At 45.8% G+C, this 23982-nt stretch overlaps 1 protein-coding gene across 1 annotated transcript in view; it reads right to left on the bottom strand.

The window, feature by feature from the left end:
* Nucleotides 1-2468: 2468 nt before the first annotated feature.
* Nucleotides 2469-23982, bottom strand: part of LOC143923602 (sodium- and chloride-dependent neutral and basic amino acid transporter B(0+)-like) — a 126301-nt gene continuing 104787 nt past the window's right edge. Inside the window, exons 10-14 of the mRNA XM_077447431.1 lie at nt 21198-21316; nt 10615-10714; nt 6448-6557; nt 3625-3792; nt 2469-2757 (exon numbers count right to left, since the gene is read on the bottom strand). Coding sequence (XP_077303557.1) covers nt 2578-2757; nt 3625-3792; nt 6448-6557; nt 10615-10714; nt 21198-21316 — 677 coding nt within the window. The 3' untranslated portion in view covers nt 2469-2577. The remainder of the gene's footprint in view (nt 2758-3624; nt 3793-6447; nt 6558-10614; nt 10715-21197; nt 21317-23982) is intronic.

The following is a 23982-nucleotide window of genomic DNA, read 5'->3' as shown; positions in this document are numbered from 1 at the left end:
AGTCTATGCTGAAGAGAGTGGTACAAAGGGATGGGAAAGACTGGGACTGCCTGTTACCAGCTCTCCTGTTTGCTATCCGAGAAGTGCCCCAGGCCTCCACTGGGTTTTCGCCCTTTGAATTGGTATATGGGTGGAGACCTCGTGGATTACTGGACTTTGTTAAAGAAGAATGGGAAAGTGAACCAATTCAGCATAAGAGTGTTCTTGAATATGTCTCTCAAATGCAGGAAAGGATCCGAACTGTGATGCCGCTAGTTAAGGAACATTTACAAAACGCCCAGGAGGCTCAACGACAGGTCTATAATAGGGCAGCCAAAATTAGGAACTTCCAAGTGGGGGATCGAGTAGCAGTGTTGATTCCCACTGTGGAAAGTAAATTCTTGGCCAGATGGCAAGGCCCTTTCGAGGTGGTAGAAAAAGTGGGAGAGGTAAATTATAGAGTCCACCAGCCGGGCAAGAGGAAACCCTACCAGATATATCCTGTAAACTTGTTAAAGCCCTGGACAGACAGGGAACCAGTGACCTCCCTGGCTAGTACAAAACTTGAGCCTCGGGTTGGGGTGGAGAGTGTCCAAGTAGCAAATACCCTGCCTAAAACCCAAAGTCAGCAGGCAAAGGAGTTCTTGCAGAGAAATAAATAAATATTTTCAGACTTGCCAGGGCTCACTAGTGTCATAGAGCATGATATTATCACAGAACCAGGAGTCAAAGTTTTTGTCCGGCCCTACCGCATCCCAGAGGCTCAAAGGAAGGCCGTTTCAGAGGAAGTAAAAAAGATGTTAGACCTAGGGATTATTGAGGAATCGCAGAGTGAGTGGTCGAGCCCGATTGTGTTGGTACCGAAGCCCAACGGGACTCTGCGATTCTGCAATGATTTCCGGAAACTTAATGAAGTTTCCCGGTTTGATGCCTACCCCATGCCCCGGGTAGATGAGCTTATCGAGAGACTAGGTCCAGCCAGGTATATCACTACGTTAGACCTTACCAAGGGGTATTGGCAAATACCGTTGACTAAGGCTGCTAGAGAGAAAACTGCTTTTTCTACCCCAGAGGGGAGTTTTCAGTACAAAAGGATGCCTTTTGGATTGCAAACTGCTCCAGCCACGTTCCAGAGAGCAATGGATAGGATTTTACGACCTCACCGGAAGTATGCCTCAGTATACTTGGACGATATAGTCATTTTTAGCAAAGACTGGGAATCCCATTTGCCCAAAGTTCAGGCAGTGCAGGACTCTCTTTGGAAAGAGGGGTTTACAATAAACCCTGAAAAATGTGCTTTGGGAATGGAGGAGGTGAAATACCTGGGTTATATCGTGGGTTGAGGGGTAGTGAAACCGCAGGTTAACAAGATAGAGGTTAAACAGAATTGGTCCCGCCCCCCTCACAAAAAAGCAGGTACGTGCATTCCTGGTCATGGTGGGATACTACAGGAGGTTTGTACCCAACTTTGCCACGTTGGCGGCTCCGTTGACCGATCTGACTAAGGGTCGGAAATCGGTCATGGTAGAGTGGAATGCAGACGCTGAGAAGGCTTTTTTGGAGCTCAAGTCGGCGCTGTGCCAACACCCTGTCCTGGTAGCGCCTAATTTTTCAAAAGAGTTTGTTTGTCCAGACTGATGCTTCCGATGTAGGATTGGGAGCGGTGTTGTCACAGGTTATTCATGGCGAGGAACACCCGATAGTCTTCCTCAGCAGGAAGTTAACACCAGCGGAGAAAAACTACGCCATAATTGAACGAGAGTGTCTGGCCATTAAGTGGGCTCTAGAATCCCTCAGATATTACCTTTTGGGGAGGAAGTTTAGGTTGATTTCTGATCATGCCCCTTTAACATGGCTGAGACAGGGAAAAGGGACTAATGCCAGGGTTACCCGGTGGTTCCTGGCACTTCAGGAATTTAAATTTATAGTCGAGCATAGGCCCGGGAGACTGCATCAAAATGCAGATGCGCTCTCCCGAGTCCATTGTTTGAGCTCCACTGTTGCCTCCACCTCCTTGGCGTTGGTGCACAGGGGGGGGGGGATATGTACAGGACGCCGTGGCTGGGTCCTGGAAGGATGCTATATTTCCCCTCTATTTGGTTTGTGGTCTCTTTAAGGGAATAAAATTGATTAACCCACCTGTTAGAGGAAGTGTCTTTAAAAACAAGACAGGAAGTGTTTGTTTTGGGTTGTTGCAGCAACAGACGTGGACAGCAGCGTCCTGCTTGGAAGGCTCCTTGCAGGGGAAGCTACCTGCCATCAAGATCAAGCACTGTTTTGATAGAGACAGCTATTCTGGACTTTGCAAGTCGGTGAGACTAAAAACCTTTTCCTTTTGTTTTTGGCTGCTGTAAAGCTGTTTAAGTTTAATAAACCCCTTGTTGTGTGAAAAGCCTGTGTCCTGCGATCTACCTGGTCCCCTGAACATTACAGTGTTTATCTTAAAATATTTATATTTTAATAGAAACAAACTATAGAAACAAACTATATATTTATAGAAACAAACTTTAATTGTACTTTAGTCATTTATTATACACAGAATTAAATAGTTGGCTGATTCTTTGGAGTTGTATAAAAACATAGAACGTCGATTGTCAGTCAATGTTGAGAATCCATACAACCCGAAAGATCCAAGGCATCATTGTCATATCCTATCATTGCATTCACTGTTGGGATCTCTACAAAGTCCTTTTCTGTGGTAGTGCCAGGCATATGTTTATATCGCTCTCCACGATGTTGGGTTAATGCTGGTCCCCAATTGTCTGCAGCTCTGCAAGCCTTCAGAAACAATGAGAATATAGAAGATAAGTTATATTCAAGTTATTAGATGATGAATTATTACCTTTTACCAGCATTTTTGTAAACTGGATTGCTATTGCATACAAAAAATAAGCAGAGCGAACCCAGAATTGCTAGCAACTAACATAATATGGCTCACAGTGATGCTATAATTTAAATATAAATGAACTGTAAAGGAGTAAAGTAAGGGAACAAACTTATATTTGGGTCAATGGTAAAAGTTTTAGCGTACGCTTGTTTGTTGATCTGGCAATAATAGAAGCTCAGTCATGTTACCGTCTGGTAAGCGTATTCACTTCTCGGTGACGGGCACTTGCTTGCTGTGTTTCGTGTGTAATCACTGTGGTGTCATGTTAAGAACTCATACATAGGACCCATATTTGCAGTTCTTGATGGACTGTTGCCTTAAAGTAATTTTTTAAGCAAATTTAGTGTCGATCAATTAGAACAATTTGAGGATTTAGAGTCATATATTTCAATATTTAATCAATCTTTGTGTGATGTCATTTAATTTATATTAATTTGGTTATTTAATGGGGCCTGTGTGCAGCTCCTAAGCCCTTATTTTTACGATTGTTTTGTGTGTGTATCCCACTTTGAGCTGCAGCCCCCTTTTTTTTTTTTTTTCAGTTTTTTTTCAGTTTTTTCTTTTTTTTTCTGTTTTTTATTTGGTTGTGGGGTTTAGACCTGAGCGCAGTTTATTATTGTTTTTATAGCCAACTCATTTGTCTGCCTGAAGCCCTTCCTGATATTTGTAAAGAAATGACATAATGAAGCAAGGATAGCAACCAAATGTACACTGCTATTATGTAATATATTCATTTATTGTTATACTCAATCACTTACTTGTAAGAGGTTTCCTTTTGCTTGAATAATTTTAACTAAAGCTATAATAGGAATCCATATTAGGCAAAAAGAGATCATACACCAGCCCAGAGTTGTTCCCCAAACAGGATATGTGATGGAGCCATATGAAGGAGCTTCAAAAGTAATGAGTGACCACAAGAGTATGGCCTGCAAAAATAGACAGGAAACAATACTTGAATGATTTTGTATGTGAGAGATGTACATTGAATTGCAGGACTACATTTTTTAACTACCTAGATACAAAGGGTGGGCCAACTCAATATTGAACCCTACGGACGAAGACTGGGATGCCATTAAAGATAATGTGCGTGTAAAGGCAGGCCTTTTAATACTTTTGACAATATAGTGTATTGGTTTTTAAGCGTCATATCCAGAGGTTGTCTTTGGGAAATAGATGTATAAGTTCTGCCAGCATTGCTGCAGAGGTTGAAGAGGTTGGGGGCCAGCCTGTCAGTGCTCAGACCATACGCCGTGGGAGTGTCATGGTCTGGGGCTGCATAAGTGCTGCCGGCACTGGGGAGCTACAGTTCATTGAGGGAACCATGAATGCCAACATGTACTGTGACATACTGAAGCAGAGACTGATCCCCTCCCTTCAGAGACTGGGCTGCAAGGCAGCATTCCAACATGATTACGACCCCAAACACACCTCTAAGAGGACCAGAGCCTTGCTAAACAAGCTGAGGGTAAAGGTGATGGACTGGTCAAGCATGCCTCCAGACCTAAACCCTATTGAGCATCTGTGGTGCATCCTCAAACAGAAGGTGGAGGAGCGCAAGGTCTCTAACATCCACCAGCTCCATGATGTCATCTTGGAGGAGTCGTAGAGGACTCCAGTGGCAACCTGTGAAGCTCTGGTCAACTCCATGCACAATAGGGTTAAGGCAGTGCTGGAAAATAATGGTGGCCACACAAAATATTGACACTTTGGGCACAATATGGACATTTTCATTTAGGGGTGTAATCACTTTTGTTCCCAGCGGTTTAGATATTAATGGCTGTGTGTTGCATTATTTTGAGGGGACAGCAAATTTACACTGTTATACAAGCTGTACACTCCCTACTTTACATTGTAGCAAAGAATCATTTCTTCAGTGTTGTCACATGAAAAGATATAATAAAATATTTACAAAAATGTGAGGGGTGTACTCACTTTTGTGAGATATTGTCTATATCTAAAAAAAATAAAAAAATCCAAATTTTTTAATTTTTTTCAATTTTTTTTTCATTTTTCACAAGCTTGTTTATTGATTCAGTATAACTTTTGTGATATATGTTCTCACTTTAAAAAGGTTGATATTTTTATGGTCTTTGAATGAAATATATCAATATTGAATGCAAAAGATTGTTTAACATAGATCACGAATGCACATTTAGAGGATTATATCCTACAATATAGTGTATGTGTCATTAAAGTGTTTGTTAACCCTTATATATAAGACTATGCTAGCTCCTCTATTAGAGGCTGGCATAGCACACTAGACATGTGCATTTCGTTTTGTTCCGAATCGAAATTCGGACGAATTTTCATTATTCGGACATTCGGATGCATCCGAATTACCGAATTGCAATGCTAACGAATTCAAACGAAATTCGAATCAAATTCGAAAAAGGACATTTTGCGACCCGACTTTGGGGCCATGTATCTCGGGGCCACTTATAGCTAGGAACCCCAAATTTGGTATGCCCCGAGTTACAGGGCCCCAAAGTCGGGTCGCAAAATGTAATTCTCTGCTTTAGAAAAGTGCTTGACATACATACATAGAACTAGCACTACAACATATACAAATTTGGGGTTTCTAGCACCAAGTGACCCCGAGATATGTGGCCCCAAATTCGGGTCACAAAATGTGAAGCACTTTTGTGCAGCAGAGAATTACATTTTCCGAATTTGGGGCCACATATCTCGGGGTCACTTATAGCTAGAAACACCAAATTTGGTATGCAAACACAATAGAACTAGCACAAATTTGGGGTTTCTAGCACCCAGTGACCCCGAAAACGAATTTAAGGAATTTAACGAATATAACTAAACGAAATTAATTAATTAACGAATTAAAACGAAACAAAACTAAACAAATTTTTTCCTTTTGCACATGTCTATAGCACACTATGTCAGTGGTTTTAAAAAAACGAGCATTCTACATATTGAATTTCAGCTGTCTTCAGGCTGGTCACATTACTCGTGGCCGCTTTACAGCTCCGATGGATGTCTTCTGTGGAAGGAGCCGTGATCTTCCTTTGACGCCAGCCGGGATATCACATGGCTGTTCGTCTCCTATCCCCGTCTAGTAGCTGTAAAGCGGGCGAGAGTCACCAGACCAGCCTGAAGACAGCTCAAATTTGGTATTTAGAATGCTTGTTTTTTAAATCCACTTACATAGCATGCTATGCCAGCCAATATTAGAGGGGCTGGCATTGAAATTTTTATGTTTTTTGTTTAAATAATAGCGGCGGGGGTGGAGACAGACACAGAGAGCGAAATGACAGACAGGTCTGTTTACTAACTGACAGGGTTGCTTAAAAATTATGCACGTCCTAAATACTGGTACATCAGGGGCATGTCAGAGTTCTCAACTTTGATTAGAAGTCAACATTTACACATTCTCTGTGGAGAAGAGCAACAATTCATGCAGCTCCTCTGTATGTTAGAAATGGTCTTGCAGCTTTTGTTACTAGCCATAGCACAAAGGAAAGAACTTGGCGGGAAGATGTGTGATTTACTGCAAAATTGTAAGAAAATGTTTTGTATAAATTGTAATAGGACTTTTTACACAAGCCCCAATGATTTATTTTACTTACCGCTAATAATAATGGCGATACAAAGAACCAGCATGTTCTCCACCATAACCAAAAACACCAATGCTTCTTCCCAATCATCATTTCAATGTCCTCAATGAATCGATTGCCACCTGAAATAATATATTTTTAAGATCAATAAACTGACACTGATCTTATTTTACCAGAATTGTTCTTAATTTCCAGAAGATCTCTTTTTTTACAACTTATCAGCAGCAGGCCAAAGGTGATATCACACTGGTCATCTCTATCACAAATCTTGTTTGTAACCCAGGGACTGCCTGTTCTCTGAATTTGGATTGCTAGTGCACCCTATGAGTCACAGATTTCGCCAAAAATGTAAGAGTGTGTGTTTATGTGTGTTGCAATACTGGCTAAAGCCTCACGGTACGATTGTTGGCCAACCAAGCATCTGATTTTTTTCAAAAGGGCGTGTGCAAGGATCTTGTCTTGCATACTAACGGTACACAAATGTGGTGCCACAAACATGAACGTAGTGATGTACTACGAGGAATTTCAGCTCTTGAATGCCACCCTTTGGACCCCTTCTGCTAATTTCATGTTTGTGAACATTGATTCCGAGCATGCGTGTTTTTACTTTCGACTTTTGTGTGACGGATTTGTGTACTGACCATACGAAAATCTGAAGTGGAGCCGTTGTCCGCTGAAAATTTACTAGCCTGTCATCCAACAGGCTAGTGTTGGCCTAAAGTTGGACAACAATTGTCAAAAGGAGGGTACTTATGGTAAGATTTTAGGACAACAGTCTGTCAACAGACAATCCCCTGCCAACAATCGTTCCGTGTGTACGAGGCTTTAGAATTAAAGATGCGTGAATTTAATTGCCACTGGTGAATCTAATAGTCTCAATGGACTACCTATCAGTTTACTTCCAACACTGGAAAAGCTATGGCCCCCAAAGCTCCAGTCAACCAAACTGATCCAAAGGGAATTCTGCTTCTAAGATCATAGTGGGTTTTGGGGATAGAAATACATAAGTAAATTCATAAAGAAGTTGTGTACATCCTAAGTATCCTAATGCCGCGTACACACGAGCGGATTGTATGGCGTACTTAGTCCGTCATACAATCCGACGGACAATCCGTCGTAGTTTCCACTGAACGGACTTGACCACACACGGATGCACAAACAGTCCGTCGAAAGCTTGCGCGATGACGTGTACAGCACGTACGACGGGACTAGAAATAGGAAGTCCAAGACACAGCAAAGCACCCTTCCGCCGTGTAAATCCTTTCTGAGCATGCGCCATTCTTAGTCCGTCGAACTAGCATACTGACGACCGTATTGTCCGCTGAAACCAAAGTACGACGGACAGATTTTCGGAAAAACCGAAATTCTTAGTACTTCGGACTGCACGCTGAAAAAGTCCGCTGGAGCCCACACACGAGCGGATTGTCCGCTGAAATGTGTTTCAACGGACTAAGTACGTCAAACAGTTCGACCGTGTGTACGCGGCATAAGAAAGTATAATACTTCCTAATTAGGGTAGTGACAGCACACAGGGAACATTGAACCCAGCTAAAGAAAGATTAAAAGAAATTACAATTCTATGGGCAGGATTGGAAGGTTAAGAAAGCACAAATATAGTATCTTATGTTTTAAATTTGGTGCAATATAATGATTTAGAGTTATCTCAAACCACCCTAAAGACAGCTAGTGTCTCTAAAGGCTGAAGGTTTTTTTGCCTTTATGCATTTTATGCAAGAAGGTAAAAAAAACCTTTGGTGTGTATCTCCCCCCCCCCAGCCCCCCTTTATACTTGCCTGACCTTGATCCAGCGATGTGAATGAGAGCGGCTGCTCTGAACCTGGAAGTGCTCAGAGGTAAGTGATTCCAGGTTCGCTCTCTGCAGAGGACATTTGAAAACGGATATTCCTTGATGACTTTGCCATTCTAATGCCACGTACACACGATCAAACAATCCGATGGAAAAGTCCAGCAAACTCAAGTCTGCCGGACAATCCGCCCGTGTGTAGCCTCCGGCGGACTTTTTTTACCCAAAAGTACGGCGGACTTAGACAGTAGTTTTGCACTCCAATCTTACCGCCGGACTCGCATTTTGGCGGACAATCCGGCCGTGTGTGCGCCAGTCCCCCGTACTTTTGAAATGAATGAACTTTTCCCACCCGGAGAAAAGTCCACTCATTTTGAGCGCATATCCAGGTAGGCGGGGCCAGCGAAGGAGGCGTCGCTGGCCCCGCCACCTGGTATGGACTTAAAGGGGAACCCCAACGCCGAAAAAATCGTCGTGGGGGTCCCCCCCAGGTCCACATCAGACCCTTGTCTGAGCACGTTACCTGGCCGGCCAGGAAAGGGGGGACGAGTGAGCGCCCCCCTCCTGAGCCATACCAGGCCGCGTGTCCTCAACATGGGGGGTGCCTTGGGGAAGGGGGGGCCGGGCGGCCCCCCACCCCAAAGCACCTTGTCCCCATGCTGATGAGGACAAGGGCCTCTTCCCGACAACCCTGGCCGTTGGTTGTCGGGGTCTGCGGGCGGGGGGCTTATCGGAATCCGGGAGCCCCCTTTAATAAGGGGCCCCCCGGATACCGGCCCCCCACCCTATGTGAATGAGTATGGGGTACAATGTACCCCTACCCATTCACCTGTAAAATAAAGTACAAAAAAAACCACAACACACAAGATAAAATAATTTATTGCACAGCTCCGGGGGTCTTCCGTCTTCGGGGGTCTTCTCGCCGGACTCCTCCGCTATCTTCTTGTAGCTCTTTTACTAGTGGAGGAGCCCGGCATTCTTCTTCGTCGCTGCCTTCTAGCAAAAGAGCTAGCAGAAGATAGCGGAGGTGTCCGGCGAGAAGACCCCCGCAGACAGACAGAAGACCCCCGGAGCTGTGCAATAAACTATTTTAACCCTTGTGTGTTGTGTTTTTTTTACTTTTATTTACAGGTGAATGGGTAGGGGTCAATGGCCAGGGTTGTCAGGAAGAGGCCCTTGTCCTCATCAACATGGGGACAAGGTGCTTTGAGGGGGGGGGCGAGCGGCCCCCCCTTCCCCAAGGCACCCCCCATGTTGAGGGCACGCGGCCTGGTATGGTTCAGGAGGGGGGGGGGCGCTCGCTTGTCCCCCCCCTTTCCTGGCCGGCCGGATAGCGTGCTCAGACAAGGGTCTGATGTGGACCTGAGGGGATCCCCATGCCAATTTTTTCAGCGTTCCCCTTTAAGTCCATACCAGGTGATGGAGGCGTCGATGGCCCCGGCTACCTGGAGACGCGCTCAAAATGAGCGGACTTTCCTCCGCTTGTGTGGGCGAGTCTGTGGATTTCAAAGGTACGGCGGAAAGTCCGGCGGACTTAGTACGCCATATTAGTCCGCTGAAAAAGTGCAGTGTGTGGGCAAGTAGCCCGTTCGGAAAGTCTGGCGGACAGTCCGGCGGGAAGTCCGCCAGACTAAGTCCGCCAAATAGTTGGCTACGTGTGTACGCAGCATAAGACAGCAGGAAGTGTGTTACTGGCCAGATCACCAGGTGAAAATAAAGAGAACAAAAGTCTAAAAAAATACGAATTCTGTCACCACATCTAAGGATTGCTACAACGCAATATAATTACATAAGTATAAAAGCGACAGCAATGATTAATGCGTACTTAAAGTGAAACTAAACAATATCTTTCTTCTCCAAAAATAATCCATACATTTCCCTTACTTAAAGTGGGGGAGCTGAGGACTATAATGTGGGTGCACTACGGACTGTAATTACCTGTTACTTTGCCTATTAGGCTAAATATATGAATAACCTTTTAAATAAAATTGGGATAAAGAAAAAAAAATACATTTGTAGTGCCCCCCAGGAGTTAAATGCTCTCTCCCCACTCTTCTTCCTGGTGCTCCAGCTTGTTGGCATTCCCTTGCCATCCTCACATACAATGCAGGCCTATTGACTCTACAATGTACTTGATGACCTAAGCATGCAGCCACTGGCTGGTAGCACTTTGGAGAAGAGGCTTTGTGTGGTCACAAAGCATGGGGGAGACTTTGAGAACAAGGGAGTAAGTAAAAGTTCCTCTTCCTGATATGCTGGGTAAAAACAAGCATGTAACCCTTTTTTCTTTTCCCTGGGAGTTAAGCTTTACCTATCTGCAGAGGGACTTGGCAATCTCTGGTGCATATGGGTAGAGAACAATTTTAATATATTACCGTAAATCCAGCAAATTCCCACTAGTTCCAGCACTGCGGCAAAGAGAAGGGCCCATCCACCGCAGAAGTAGTCAATTATATTTACCCAGAAAATTCCTGACTGCAGAAAAAAGCAAGAATTAATAAAACATTTTCAAAAATAACAATTATAAAGAATTAAGTGTAGTTTGCAGATATGACTGCATGTTAGCGTGGGGTTGGGCAACTATCCCGGGAACTAAAAACGTTTTAAAGAAAATTGTAACTAATAACTAGTGATGGCCGAACGGTTCGCCCGGCGGTCGTTTCGCGGCGAATTTCCGACATTCGCGGTCCGCACGTTCGAACGCCTTTTTCCGTCGTTCGCCGCGGCGGACTTACGTGTTTAATGTATACAAGAACTTTAACCTTTGGTGACACGTTTATCATGTGATACAGGACAGCCAATTGAGACATGACAGCACATGGACACTTGTACATTCCCCCTAACCTATAAATACACCCGATCCGGTGGCCATTTTACATTCTTTCTTCTGTTAAGATAGGGACAGGTTCCTGTGTGGAGTAGGGAGAGATAAACCACTAGCTATTTGGTACACAAAAGTTCTTTTCAGGACTGGTATAGGTGTTAGGTGTTGATAGGTTTGCTGTGCTGCTGATTCTTGCAGCAGCCTGAGTGTCTTTTGTTAGTTTAGAGAAAGGGAAAGGACGGTGTATGCTACAGGGACAGCCAGATTAGTCTTTCATCATCATCATCATCATCATCATCATTAGCTGTTACTATCAAGGTCCACAAAAGAGCTGTTCCAGTAACCACTAATCGTTCTCTTTTTTTGCCAATTTGTATAGGGACAGGAAGGAAGCAGTGTTGTCAGGCAGTGAGGGTAATTTTAAAGACTTGCTGTTATTATTAGTTCCACAAAGGTTCTTTTCAGGACTGGTATCAGTGGTACAGTAATAGGCTTGTACATGTATAATATTCTTTCTTCCAAATATAGAAAGGATATTATACTTGACTGCTGCCCTTCTGCTGCAGTCTGCTAAACATTCACAACTCACTTGTTCCACAAAAGTTCTTATAAGGACTGGTAACTTGGTATAGGGTGCTACGGTACATAGGCTTGAGTGCGGTACAGTCTGCTGTTCTGTAAGGACCGCTATCGGTCCACAATAGATAGGGTTGACGTGCACCACTGCTGACCGCTGCCCTATACTGCAGCAGTCCTTCAGCGGTATAGGGACTGACGTACAGTCTGCTAATCACTAACACACAACCTGCTTGTTCCACAAAAGTTCTTATAAGGACTGGTAACTTGGTATAGGGTGCTACGGTACATAGGCTTGAGTGCGGTACAGTCTGCTGTTCTGTAAGGACCGCTATCGGTCCACAATAGATAGGGTTGACGTGCACCACTGCTGACCGCTGCCCTATACTGCAGCAGTCCTTCAGCGGTATAGGGACTGACGTACAGTCTGCTAAACACTAATACACAACCTGCTTGGTCCACAAAAGTTCTTATAAGGACTGGTAACTTGGTATAGGGTGCTACGGTACATAGGCTTGAGTGCGGTACAGTCTGCTGTTCTGTAAGGACCGCTATCGGTCCACAATAGATAGGGTTGACGTGCACCACTGCTGACCGCTGCCCTATACTGCAGCAGTCCTTCAGCGGTATAGGGACTGACGTACAGTCTGCTAAACACTAATACACAACCTGCTTGGTCCACAAAAGTTCTTATAAGGACTGGTAACTTGGTATAGGGTGCTACGGTACATAGGCTTGAGTGCGGTACAGTCTGCTGTTCTGTAAGGACCGCTATCGGTCCACAATAGATAGGGTTGACGTGCACCACTGCTGACCGCTCACCTATACTGCAGCAGTCCTTCAGCGGTATAGGGACTGACGTACAGTCTGCTAATCACTAACACACAACCTGCTTGTTCCACAAAAGTTCTTATAAGGACTGGTAACTTGGTATAGGGTGCTACGGTACATAGGCTTGAGTGCGGTACAGTCTGCTGTTCTGTAAGGACCGCTATCGGTCCACAATAGATAGGGTTGACGTGCACCACTGCTGACCGCTGCCCTATACTGCAGCAGTCCTTCAGCGGTATAGGGACTGACGTACAGTCTGCTAAACACTAACACACAACCTGCTTGGTCCACAAAAGTTCTTATAAGGACTGGTAACTTGGTATAGGGTGCTACGGTACATAGGCTTGAGTGCGGTACAGTCTGCTGTTCTGTAAGGACCGCTATCGGTCCACAATAGATAGGGTTGACGTGCACCACTGCTGACCGCTGCCCTATACTGCAGCAGTCCTTCAGCGGTATAGGGACTGACGTACAGTCTGCTAAACACTAATACACAACCTGCTTGGTCCACAAAAGTTCTTATAAGGACTGGTAACTTGGTATAGGGTGCTACGGTACATAGGCTTGAGTGCGGTACAGTCTGCTGTTCTGTAAGGACCGCTATCGGTCCACAATAGATAGGGTTGACGTGCACCACTGCTGACCGCTCACCTATACTGCAGCAGTCCTTCAGCGGTATAGGGACTGACGTACAGTCTGCTAATCACTAACACACAACCTGCTTGTTCCACAAAAGTTCTTATAAGGACTGGTAACTTGGTATAGGGTGCTACGGTACATAGGCTTGAGTGCGGTACAGTCTGCTGTTCTGTAAGGACCGCTATCGGTCCACAATAGATAGGGTTGACGTGCACCACTGCTGACCGCTGCCCTATACTGCAGCAGTCCTTCAGCGGTATAGGGACTGACGTACAGTCTGCTAAACACTAATACACAACCTGCTTGGTCCACAAAAGTTCTTATAAGGACTGGTAACTTGGTATAGGGTGCTACGGTACATAGGCTTGAGTGCGGTACAGTCTGCTGTTCTGTAAGGACCGCTATCGGTCCACAATAGATAGGGTTGACGTGCACCACTGCTGACCGCTGCCCTATACTGCAGCAGTCCTTCAGCGGTATAGGGACTGACGTACAGTCTGCTAAACACTAATACACAACCTGCTTGGTCCACAAAAGTTCTTATAAGGACTGGTAACTTGGTATAGGGTGCTACGGTACATAGGCTTGAGTGCGGTACAGTCTGCTGTTCTGTAAGGACCGCTATCGGTCCACAATAGATAGGGTTGACGTGCACCACTGCTGACCGCTGCCCTATACTGCAGCAGTCCTTCAGCGGTATAGGGACTGACGTACAGTCTGCTAATCACTAACACACAACCTGCTTGTTCCACAAAAGTTCTTATAAGGACTGGTAACTTGGTATAGGGTGCTACGGTACATAGGCTTGAGTGCGGTACAGTCTGCTGTTCTGTAAGGACCGCTATCGGTCCACAATAGATAGGGTTGACGTGCACCACTGCTGACCGCTCACCTATACTGCAGCAGTCCTTCAGCGGTATAGGGACTGACGTACAGTCTGCTAATCACTAACACACAACCTGCTTGTTCCACAAAAGTTCTTATAAGGACTGGTAACTTGGTATAGGGTGCTACGGTACATAGGCTTGAGTGCGGTACAGTCTGCTGTTCTGTAAGGACCGCTATCGGTCCACAATAGATAGGGTTGACGTGCACCACTGCTGACCGCTGCCCTATACTGCAGCAGTCCTTCAGCGGTATAGGGACTGACGTACAGTCTGCTAAACACTAATACACAACCTGCTTGGTCCACAAAAGTTCTTATAAGGACTGGTAACTTGGTATAGGGTGCTACGGTACATAGGCTTGAGTGCGGTACAGTCTGCTGTTCTGTAAGGACCGCTATCGGTCCACAATAGATAGGGTTGACGTGCACCACTGCTGACCGCTGCCCTATACTGCAGCAGTCCTTCAGCGGTATAGGGACTGACGTACAGTCTGCTAAACACTAATACACAACCTGCTTGGTCCACAAAAGTTCTTATAAGGACTGGTAACTTGGTATAGGGTGCTACGGTACATAGGCTTGAGTGCGGTACAGTCTGCTGTTCTGTAAGGACCGCTATAGGTCCACAATAGATAGGGTTGACGTGCACCACTGCTGACCGCTCACCTATACTGCAGCAGTCCTTCAGCGGTATAGGGACTAAGAGTTTTGTCACAGGGTCATTTAAAAAATGACATGCAGAGGAAGAGGCAGGCCCTTCCGCAGGGGTGGTAGGGGTAGGGCAGGAGCAACAGGCTTGAGCCAAAGTGGGAAGTTGCAGAAGGTGCGTTCAATTACTTTAAAGGATGCACCAGACTTGGTTGAGTGGCTCGCTCAGCCTTACTCTTCTGCACCCTCCTCATCCTCTCGATCTGCACCCTCTTCTTCACTCTCTGCTATGTGCACCCCCAAAGACACTACCACCAACAACACGACCACCACCACCACCACCACATACCTTCCGCTTGAGTCACTGGAATTATTTTCCGATCCATATCAAGAGGACATTTCTGATGCGCAGCCACTCTTGGTATTGGATCAGGAAGAGGAGGTAGCAACAAGCGCTACTCAGCAGTCTGACGCCAGTACCCAGATCAGCCCAAGGAGGAGGTTGGTCCCCGGTGTTGCTGCCTACTCTACTTATAGCGGTGGGGAAGGTGACGTTGATGATGACGTGTCTAGTGATGTCACGTGGGTGCCCACAAGAGAGGAAGAGGAGGGGAGTTCAGAGGGAGATATGGACCAGCAGATAGGGAGGAGAAGCAGCAATGACTTACATTGCACAGCAGGGACAAAGCAGACTGCAAATGTATCAGGAGCGAGTCATCGACCATGTACGGTCACATCTGGCGCTCCCAGGACACCGGCACATGGCTCCGCAGTGTGGGCTTTTTTTAACGTGTCCGCTGCTGACAATAGCGTTGCCATCTGCAATCTTTGCAGTCAACGCGTTAGTCGCGGTAAGCCCAATACTCACCTAGGGACGACCGCCTTAAGAAGGCACATGAGCAGCCATCACCGAGCCCAGTGGGAGCAACGGAACACACAAAGCCACACTGCAGGCTCTCACCGTCCAGCCTCGTCTTCTACTTCTCCTTCTCCTCTCTCCTCACAATTGTCCTCCACTCCACCTTCCATCACGCCAAGCTCACATTTTTCTGCAAAAAGGCAGGCTTCCGTGGGCCTAATGTTTGAGCGTAAAAAAATGATGACGCCGGATAACCCTCTTGCCCAACGGTTGGCGGCTGGCTTGTCAGAACTCATAGCCCGCCAACTACTGCCATATAAACTGGTGGACTCGGAGGCCTTTCGCAAATTTGTGGCCATTGGAACACCACAATGGAAGGTCCCAGGAAGGAAGTATTTCTCAGAGAAGGGCATCCCAGAGCTATATGGCCATGTTCAGCGGCAAGTGAATGTATCTCTGGCACACAGTGTCGGTGCCAAGATACATCTGACCACAGACACGTGGTCTAGCAAACACGGGCAGGGAAGGTATATCAGTTTTACTGCCCACTGGGTGAACCTTCTGACGGCCGTCAAGCATGTAACCCGTGGCACCCGTGTAGATTTGGTTTTACCGCCACGGATTGCATGCAGGCCTGACTCTTCTTCTCCTCCTCCTACTCCATCCTCCTCCCTCTCCTCCTCAGCTGCCTCCTCCTTTTCCGCTGCTAGCGTCTCTTCCACTGCACCGCCCAAGCTCCCCAGAACCTATTCCACATGCCAGGTGAGACGTTGCCATGCCGTGCTGCGTCTGTTGTGCCTGGAAGCAAAGAGCCACACTGGCCCGGCACTCCTTTCAGCTTTGCGTTCACAGGCAGATGAGTGGCTAACACCGCTCAATTTGACAGTTGGTAAAGTGGTGTGTGACAACGGTGCCAATCTGCTTAGCGCATTGAAACAGGGCAAAATCACGCACGTGCCGTGCATGGCACACGTCTTAAACTTGGTCGTGCAGCGATTCCTTGTCAAATACCCTGGGGTCCAGGACATCTTGCGGCAGGCAAGGAAAATCTCGGCCCATTTCAGAAGATCTTACACGGCCATGGCTCGCCTTGCTGACATTCAGCGGCGACACCATCTGCCGGTCAGACGTCTTATTTGCGATTGCCCGACGCGATGGAACTCAACCTTCTATATGCTTGATAGGCTGCTCCAGCAGAAACGTGCAGTTAACGTCTACCTGTATGAACTCTGCGAAAGAAACGGTTCTGGGGAGCTGGGTTTTTTTTCACCGCGCCAGTGGCTGCTCATGCGCGACACATGCAGACTTCTGCGGCCATTTGAGGAGATCACCAAACTGGTCAGTCGCAGCCATGGCGCCATCAGTGACATGGTACCTTATGCCTTCTTTCTGGAGCGTGCATTGCGTCGTGTCATTGATCAGGCTGTGGAGGAGCAGGAGCGGGAAGATGAGGAAGTCGCAATGCTGGATGAATTCCCAGGGGGGGCTACTCTATCTGAGACAAGTCAACAACAGGAGTCTGATGAGGAGTCAGAGGAGGATGGTGCCGGGGCGGATGAGCAGGAGCAAGAAGAGCATGCTTTAAACCTTTCTGGGATCCCTGTTGTGCGAGGATGGGGAGAGGAGAATGAAGAGGACGACATTATCCTGGATGATGAGCAGGAGCCAGGCCACCACACCGCTTCCACTTTAGTGCAAATGGGGGCCTTCATGCTCCAGTGTTTTAATAGGGACCCCCGTATAAAAAGCATGAGGGTCAAGGACCAGTACTGGGTGGCAACGTACTTAGACCCCCGGTACAAACACAAAATGGCGGAAATGTTACCGCCGTCGCAGAGGGCTGTCAGAATGCAGCACTTCCAGGCCTTGCTTCGAGAAATGCTGCATTCTGCTTTTGCGTGCGCTGGCAGAGGAGCAATTCCCACTCCCAGAGAAGGATTTGCGGGTACCAATCCAACAGCGCCTGCAAGAAGAGGCCGGTTTGAAGATGTGTTGGTGACTTCGGATATGAGGTCATTCTTTCAGCCGACCCATCGACAGGTGTCATCCGGATCCAGCATCAGGGAACGCCTAGACCGTCAGGTGTCCGACTACATTGGGTTAACGGCCGATGTGGACGCTCTGAGGAGTGATGAACCCCTAGACTACTGGGTGGGCAGGCTTGACCTCTGGCCAGAGCTTGCCCAATTTGCAATCGAACTGTTGGCTTGCCCCTCATCCAGTGTCCTGTCCGAAAGGACGTTCAGCGCAGCAGGGGGGATTGTGACCGATAAGCGTACTCGCCTAGCTCACCACAGTGTTAACTACCTCACATTTCTAAAAATGAATGAGGCATGGATCTCGGAGGAATTCAACACATGTGATCAGTAGACCATGTATATGTCTATAAACAATTTTTGGAATCAAGCACACAGACCTTCTTAATTCATTTGGCTCACTTCCCTGACCCAAAAAAGCACACCGTACTATATGCCCCTACCCTCCTCTTTGAAGAGGTTGAGCGGTGTCATATTTCTACTGGGGCTGCTTATTATGAGGGGTTCCCACCATCCCTGTGCTGTGCTGACTTCCTCCTGGGTGTTCTTATTATGAGGGGCTCCCACCATCCCTGTGCTGTGCTGACTTCCTCCTGGGGGTTCTTATTATGAGGGGATCACACCATCCCTGTGCTGTGCTGACTTCCTCCTGGGGCTGCTTACGGTGCTGCTGTCAGCGCTGTATGTCACGGAGCTGCTGTCAGCGCTGTATGTCACGGAGCTGCTGTCAGCGCTGTATGTCACGGAGCTGCTGTCAGCGCTGTATGTCACGGAGCTGCTGTCAGCGCTGTATGTCACGGAGCTGCTGTCAGCGCTGTATGTCACGGAGCTGCTGTCAGCGCTGTATGTCACGGAGCTGCTGTCAGCGCTGTATGTCACGGAGCTGCTGTCAGCGCTGTATGTCACGGAGCTGCTGTCAGCGCTGTATGTCACGGAGCTGCTGTCAGCGCTGTATGTCACGGTGCTGCTGTCAGCGCTGTATGTCACGGAGCTGCTGTCAGCGCTGTATGTCACGGAGCTGCTGTCAGTGCTGTATGTCACGGAGCTGCTGTCAGCGCTGTATGTCACGGAGCTGCTGTCAGCGCTGTATGTCACGGAGCTGCTGTCAGCGCTGTATGTCACGGTGCTGCTGTCAGCGCTGTATGTCACGGAGCTGCTGTCAGCGCTGTATGTCACGGAGCTGCTGTCAGCGCTGTATGTCACGGAGCTGCTGTCAGCGCTGTATGTCACGGAGCTGCTGTCAGCGCTGTATGTCACGGAGCTGCTGTCAGCGCTGTATGTCACGGTGCTGATGTCAGTGCTCTGTATTACGGTGCTGCTGTCAGTGCTCTGTATCTCCTGCACCCTCTTGTTTGCCTACCCTGGTCCCTGACCTTCCCTCTCCTCCATTGCCTTCATTAGCTCCATAGTCCTGAATTGTCAGAACAATTTCCCAAATAAAAAAAAAATGCTTGTAGTTATCGATCCCAAATTCACCTCATACATGTATTATGCTATTGTCCAGGTGGTGGGACTACGTGCTACCCCCTAATAATTACCCCGTGGCCGCAAATTCGACCTAAAGGTTTGCGAAATTCGCCTCCCATTGAAGTCAATGGAGCCCGCGGCGAACGGTCGTTTTCGCGAACGTTTGTGTCCGTTCGCGTTTCGCGTTCGCGAAACGTCCCGTCGGAAGTTCGTCCATCACTACTAATAACTTTCATTAACCGCCTCAATAAAGCACCATAGCCGAAAGACGACTACAACGTGGCTCTCTAGTTCTGGGAGGGTGTCCATGGATGTCTTCCCAGAAGTATGCCTTCATTTTCCTTTCTTACCCAAAGGCTAGATGCATCTCTATTTAGGCATCACTTACCCTAGGTTCACACTGTAGCGATGCAGGAGCCAGTACTATTTCAACGTCGATTTCCGCATCGTATCCCTCCTGCAGGCAGTTCTAACTGCCCTCTGTGAACCGCTGCGGGTGTCAATAAAATGTTAATGACACCCTCAGATCGGTTCACAGATCACAGTGCGAACTCTGGATTCAGACAATAATCAAATTTAATTGGGTGAGAACACCCATGCGATCCGATTCCAGTGCGGGGGAAAAAATGTCCCTGCGCCTTTTTTTTATGCAAATCCAATGCGATTTCAGCCATACACCTGTATGGCTGAACTTATATTGCACAGACATCGCATCAGCCCTGCAGTGCAGGTGCGACTCACATGCACTGTCTGACATCGCTACAGTGTGAACCCGGGCTCAGTGTTAACATTAACACACTAAAACAAGATACTGGCCCAAAGATAACACAATCATTTATATCCTGGTGTTGCACAGGTGCCGTAAAGTCTATGTAATCAAAATTATTATTTAATTTTACTTGGCATTGTTTTACCGTAAACACATTTCACAAAGTGGAACTTAAAGTGGTTTTAAACGTTCAATTATTTTTTTTTAAATAACAAACATGCCTATACTTACCTGATTTGTGCAAGCATTTTGCACAGAGCAGCCCAATCCTGTTCTTCTGGCATCCCCTGCCGGCACTCCAAGCCCCTCCTCTACATCAGGTGCCCCCCCACGGAAAGCCGCTTTCCGTGGGGGCACCCAATGCATGCTTGCTCCCGAGTTCTGCTGCTGCGCCCATTGACACAGACAGCGGGACTCAGCCCTACCCCTCACAGCTTTTGATTGATAGCAGCTGGAGCCAATGGCTTCTGCTGCTATCAATCTGTCCAATGAGGAGAGCGACAGAAGCTGGAGCCGCTGCACTCATGCACATCGCTGGATTGGATTGGGTTTAGGTAAGAATAAAGGGGTGATCCGAGGGGGAGCTACAACACAGAAGGTTTTTCACCTTAATGCATAGAAGGCATTAAGATGAAAAACCTTAAGGCTTTACAACCACTTTAAATTTAAAAGAAAAATAAAAGATTGTGAACAAGCAGAAGCAGCATTGAGGTCCGGTTCACACTAGTGATTCCAGACATCACATGTGATGCTCACCGCATTGCTGTTCAGATCACTGCGATGTCTGTGCGATGCGATTTTAGCCATACAAACTGTATGGCTGAAATCGCACCACATTCGCACCATAGTGGTGCAGGACCATTTTTTTGGTCTGCACTGGGATCGGATTGTATGGGTGTTCACACCTACGCACACCGATTCCTGCATCATTTCACAGTTCGCACTATGATCTGCCAACTGATCTGGGGGTGTCGTTAACTTTACATTAACGCCCGCAACGGTTCATAGATCTCAGTATGAACCACTGGTGCGATGCTGGAATAAGCACTGGATTCGCAGGGTTCTCGCACCGCACTAGTGTGAACTAGTGTGAACCGGGCCTAAAGCTTCTTACCTGCCTGCCTTCACTATACACTGAGCTGTGCAGCTGCAGCTCAGTGTACAATTTCGGCATCTGCCAAGATAAATGAACTCCCACGTATGCGCAGGAGTGACGTCATCTTGGTCTGGCCAATCAAAATTCCGATCCCTGAGAAGAGCATTTTTAGGTAAAGGTATTTGCAGGCAGGATTTATTTTTTGTTTGGATCTTCGTTGAACCATTTATTGTTATCGTGAATCTTCTGTGGTCCAGCTGAATTGTGACATGAAATTGCGAAAATTGGATGGTACAAGGGAGATCGGTGATACTACAACAGCTATACCTGAGTTACACAGACCAATCCAAGAAGAAACAGAACACAACAGCAGCATGTTGTGATAATAGCCCGTCTTTTCTGCATGGCATTAGGAAATGCATCTTGTATAGATGTTGTTATGGTTTCTGCAAGAGAATATAACATTTTACATGCTTAGTCTGAGGGGCCAGGACATCACGTTCATTCAGTGATTATCAGAACATAAGGAAGTGCAATAAAACCAAGACTTTAACTTTAGTAACCCAAAGAATGATTAAAAACACTCACAGGAATTTAATAGTAAACATGCTCATTAATAAGCATGTGGCATCATGCAGGAAATTTTCCTATGAGATGTGGCAGCAGCAGCATGTATTCCAGCCAACCAGCTATGAGGAGCTGCATGACAGGATCCAGGAAGAGCAGCCATGATCCCGGGACCAGTGTGGAATGCAGGTACCTGGATATGACGGGTTCCATGCTGGTCCTGGCAGCGCGGCTGCTCTTCCTGGATTCTATCACCCAATACATGCTGCTGCATTTCATAAGAAAATCTCCTTTGCTTCCAGTTGAGACAATGAGGCTGGTTTATAAATAAAATTAATCACTGCGCTAATGTCTATTCAGCAGCTAGCATAAAATATAGGTAACAATATAAAAAAAAAGGTATAAAGATATGCAGCGCTAGAAATACAAACATCATCTATGGAATTAAAAGTCAACTGTTATTGAGCGTAAAGAGTCCATGTTCCAAGAAATGGCATCACCCACAGTGTAAATATGACAAGGTGAACTATGAAATCCTCCACCACACACCAACACCGGGCCTCTCGCCACAGAAAATGGACTATGAGGTATAAGTGGTCAGATAAGCATGATATATCCATTATAGCACAACTCCACTGGTTTACTAAAGCTTGTGTGAATATTCACATCAACTTTCACTAATGTGAAAACAAAATGTACTTATTTGTTCTGCACCTAAATGAATAATTTAAGTGAATTTTCACGCAATTAATTGTGTGAAGACTCTCAACTGTTTTAGCAAATCAGTCCAACTACAGTGCCTTGAAAAAGTATTAATACCCCTTGGAATTTTCCACAATTTATCAGGTTACAACCAAAAATTTAAATGTATTTTTATTGGGATTTTATGTGATACAAAGTGGCACATAATTATACTCTGATACCCCTAACTAAAATCTAGTGGAACCAACTGCCTTCAGAAGTTACCTAATTAGTAAATAGAGACGCCCTTTAGAGGAAGTCATGATGACGAAACGCATCGGAAAGAGACAACCAGAAGTAAACGTCGGATGCTGTTTTCCTAACGTTTGAGGGTCTCGTACCTTTCCTGTGCTGTGAATAACGCCTTTTAAATGATGAAATAAGAACCATCTTACTGTCAGATTTTATGTAGCCTGTCATTTGAGATGAATAAGGATGAGAAAATGGAATTATGCTATTTTGGGCCTTTTTTCTATCTGAGCACCTATGGGATATCCAGTCAAGCTTTGACACCCTCTATGACGGGGAAGACATCCGTTGGTAACATATCAAGGCTTGATGTGTTCTGCTTTCTGGTGAGTGAGAACCCCTAAGGGGAGTGTGACACACGGCTTAAGGATTCTGGTGTAAGGTGCACATCTTCAATACCACATTAGGATCACCATCTGTGTCTCTGGACTTTTATCACCATCTGTCATTCATCTTTCTCATGTGTTATTATCATATGAAAGCTGGGCATAATAAGTAATGACGGTAGCACTGCTTTAGTAATCAGGGGTACTTATTGAAGCACCTGTGGACATTTTATTATATTGTATGAACTGGTTTTTGACAATTTATTGCATTTTAAGCGGCAGCTGACACTTTCAATCACTGCGGTTTATTGAATCACTGTGATGTATATTATGGTCTATATTATCTTAACATTAGCTCTATAGCGCTGAGATAGTGGAAGAAGGCCGGGGTTTTCACTGTATTTTGACAGTAAATAAAGTCCACCTGTGTGTAATTTATTCTCTTTAATGTATTGTATTTTTAGGTTAGTTCAAGTATTAAGAGTTAATAATTGACCTGAACAGATATAAAAGAAGCATTAAAATGCAGCTCTGTATTCATTACTCCATCAGGAATCGGCATGTGGTGGACCGGGTTGATAAATTACTGGGAGGGGCAGAGCATAACCTAGCTGTCTTGGTCCATGTTGAAACTGATGATAGAATACATGAAAAGCAGAAGCACCTTAAAGTATACATTAACTAAAGGCAAATCATTTTTTTAAATTTTCAATTAGTGGTGAGGAATTAGAATACTTGTCAAAAAGTTTTGCCTATAGTTCTACTTTAAGAATCAATTTAAAGAACCAAGCTGCAATTTGAAGGGAAGGACCTCCAAGGTAATATTCTCTAAAATATTTCCTGCAATACGGAAAAGACAAGGGGAGATTGGAGACCTGAGTGCATGGCTAAAGACCTGGTGTAAGAGGGAAGGATTTGGGTTTCTAGAGCACTGGGCTGACTTTTCATTAGGGTACAACTTATATGCTAAAGATGGCCATCTCTGTGTATGGTGGAGGTCTTGCACATTACATAACACCTGCATGTACTGTATAATCTAGAGACACCACTTTCCAACATCCGGGATCTTTTTTAATAACTTTTTATGGAAATTTATTTGTACTTTCTTTTATATATTTTATAAGATTTATATGTTTTTTTAATCTATGGATATTTCTTGCACTGCACTATTTTTTATTTATTAATCATTGGAGTTTGTTATAGACCACCCAGTGTTAATAAAGAGACTC

Source organism: Lithobates pipiens, unplaced genomic scaffold, assembly GCF_037356315.1.
Source record: "Lithobates pipiens isolate NorthernLeopardFrog02 unplaced genomic scaffold, aLitPip1_a1.2 Scaffold_1, whole genome shotgun sequence".
NCBI classification, from domain to species: domain Eukaryota; kingdom Metazoa; phylum Chordata; class Amphibia; order Anura; family Ranidae; genus Lithobates; species Lithobates pipiens.
Note: the sequence above shows the minus strand (reverse complement) of the source record. Positions and strands in the feature narration are given on the sequence as shown.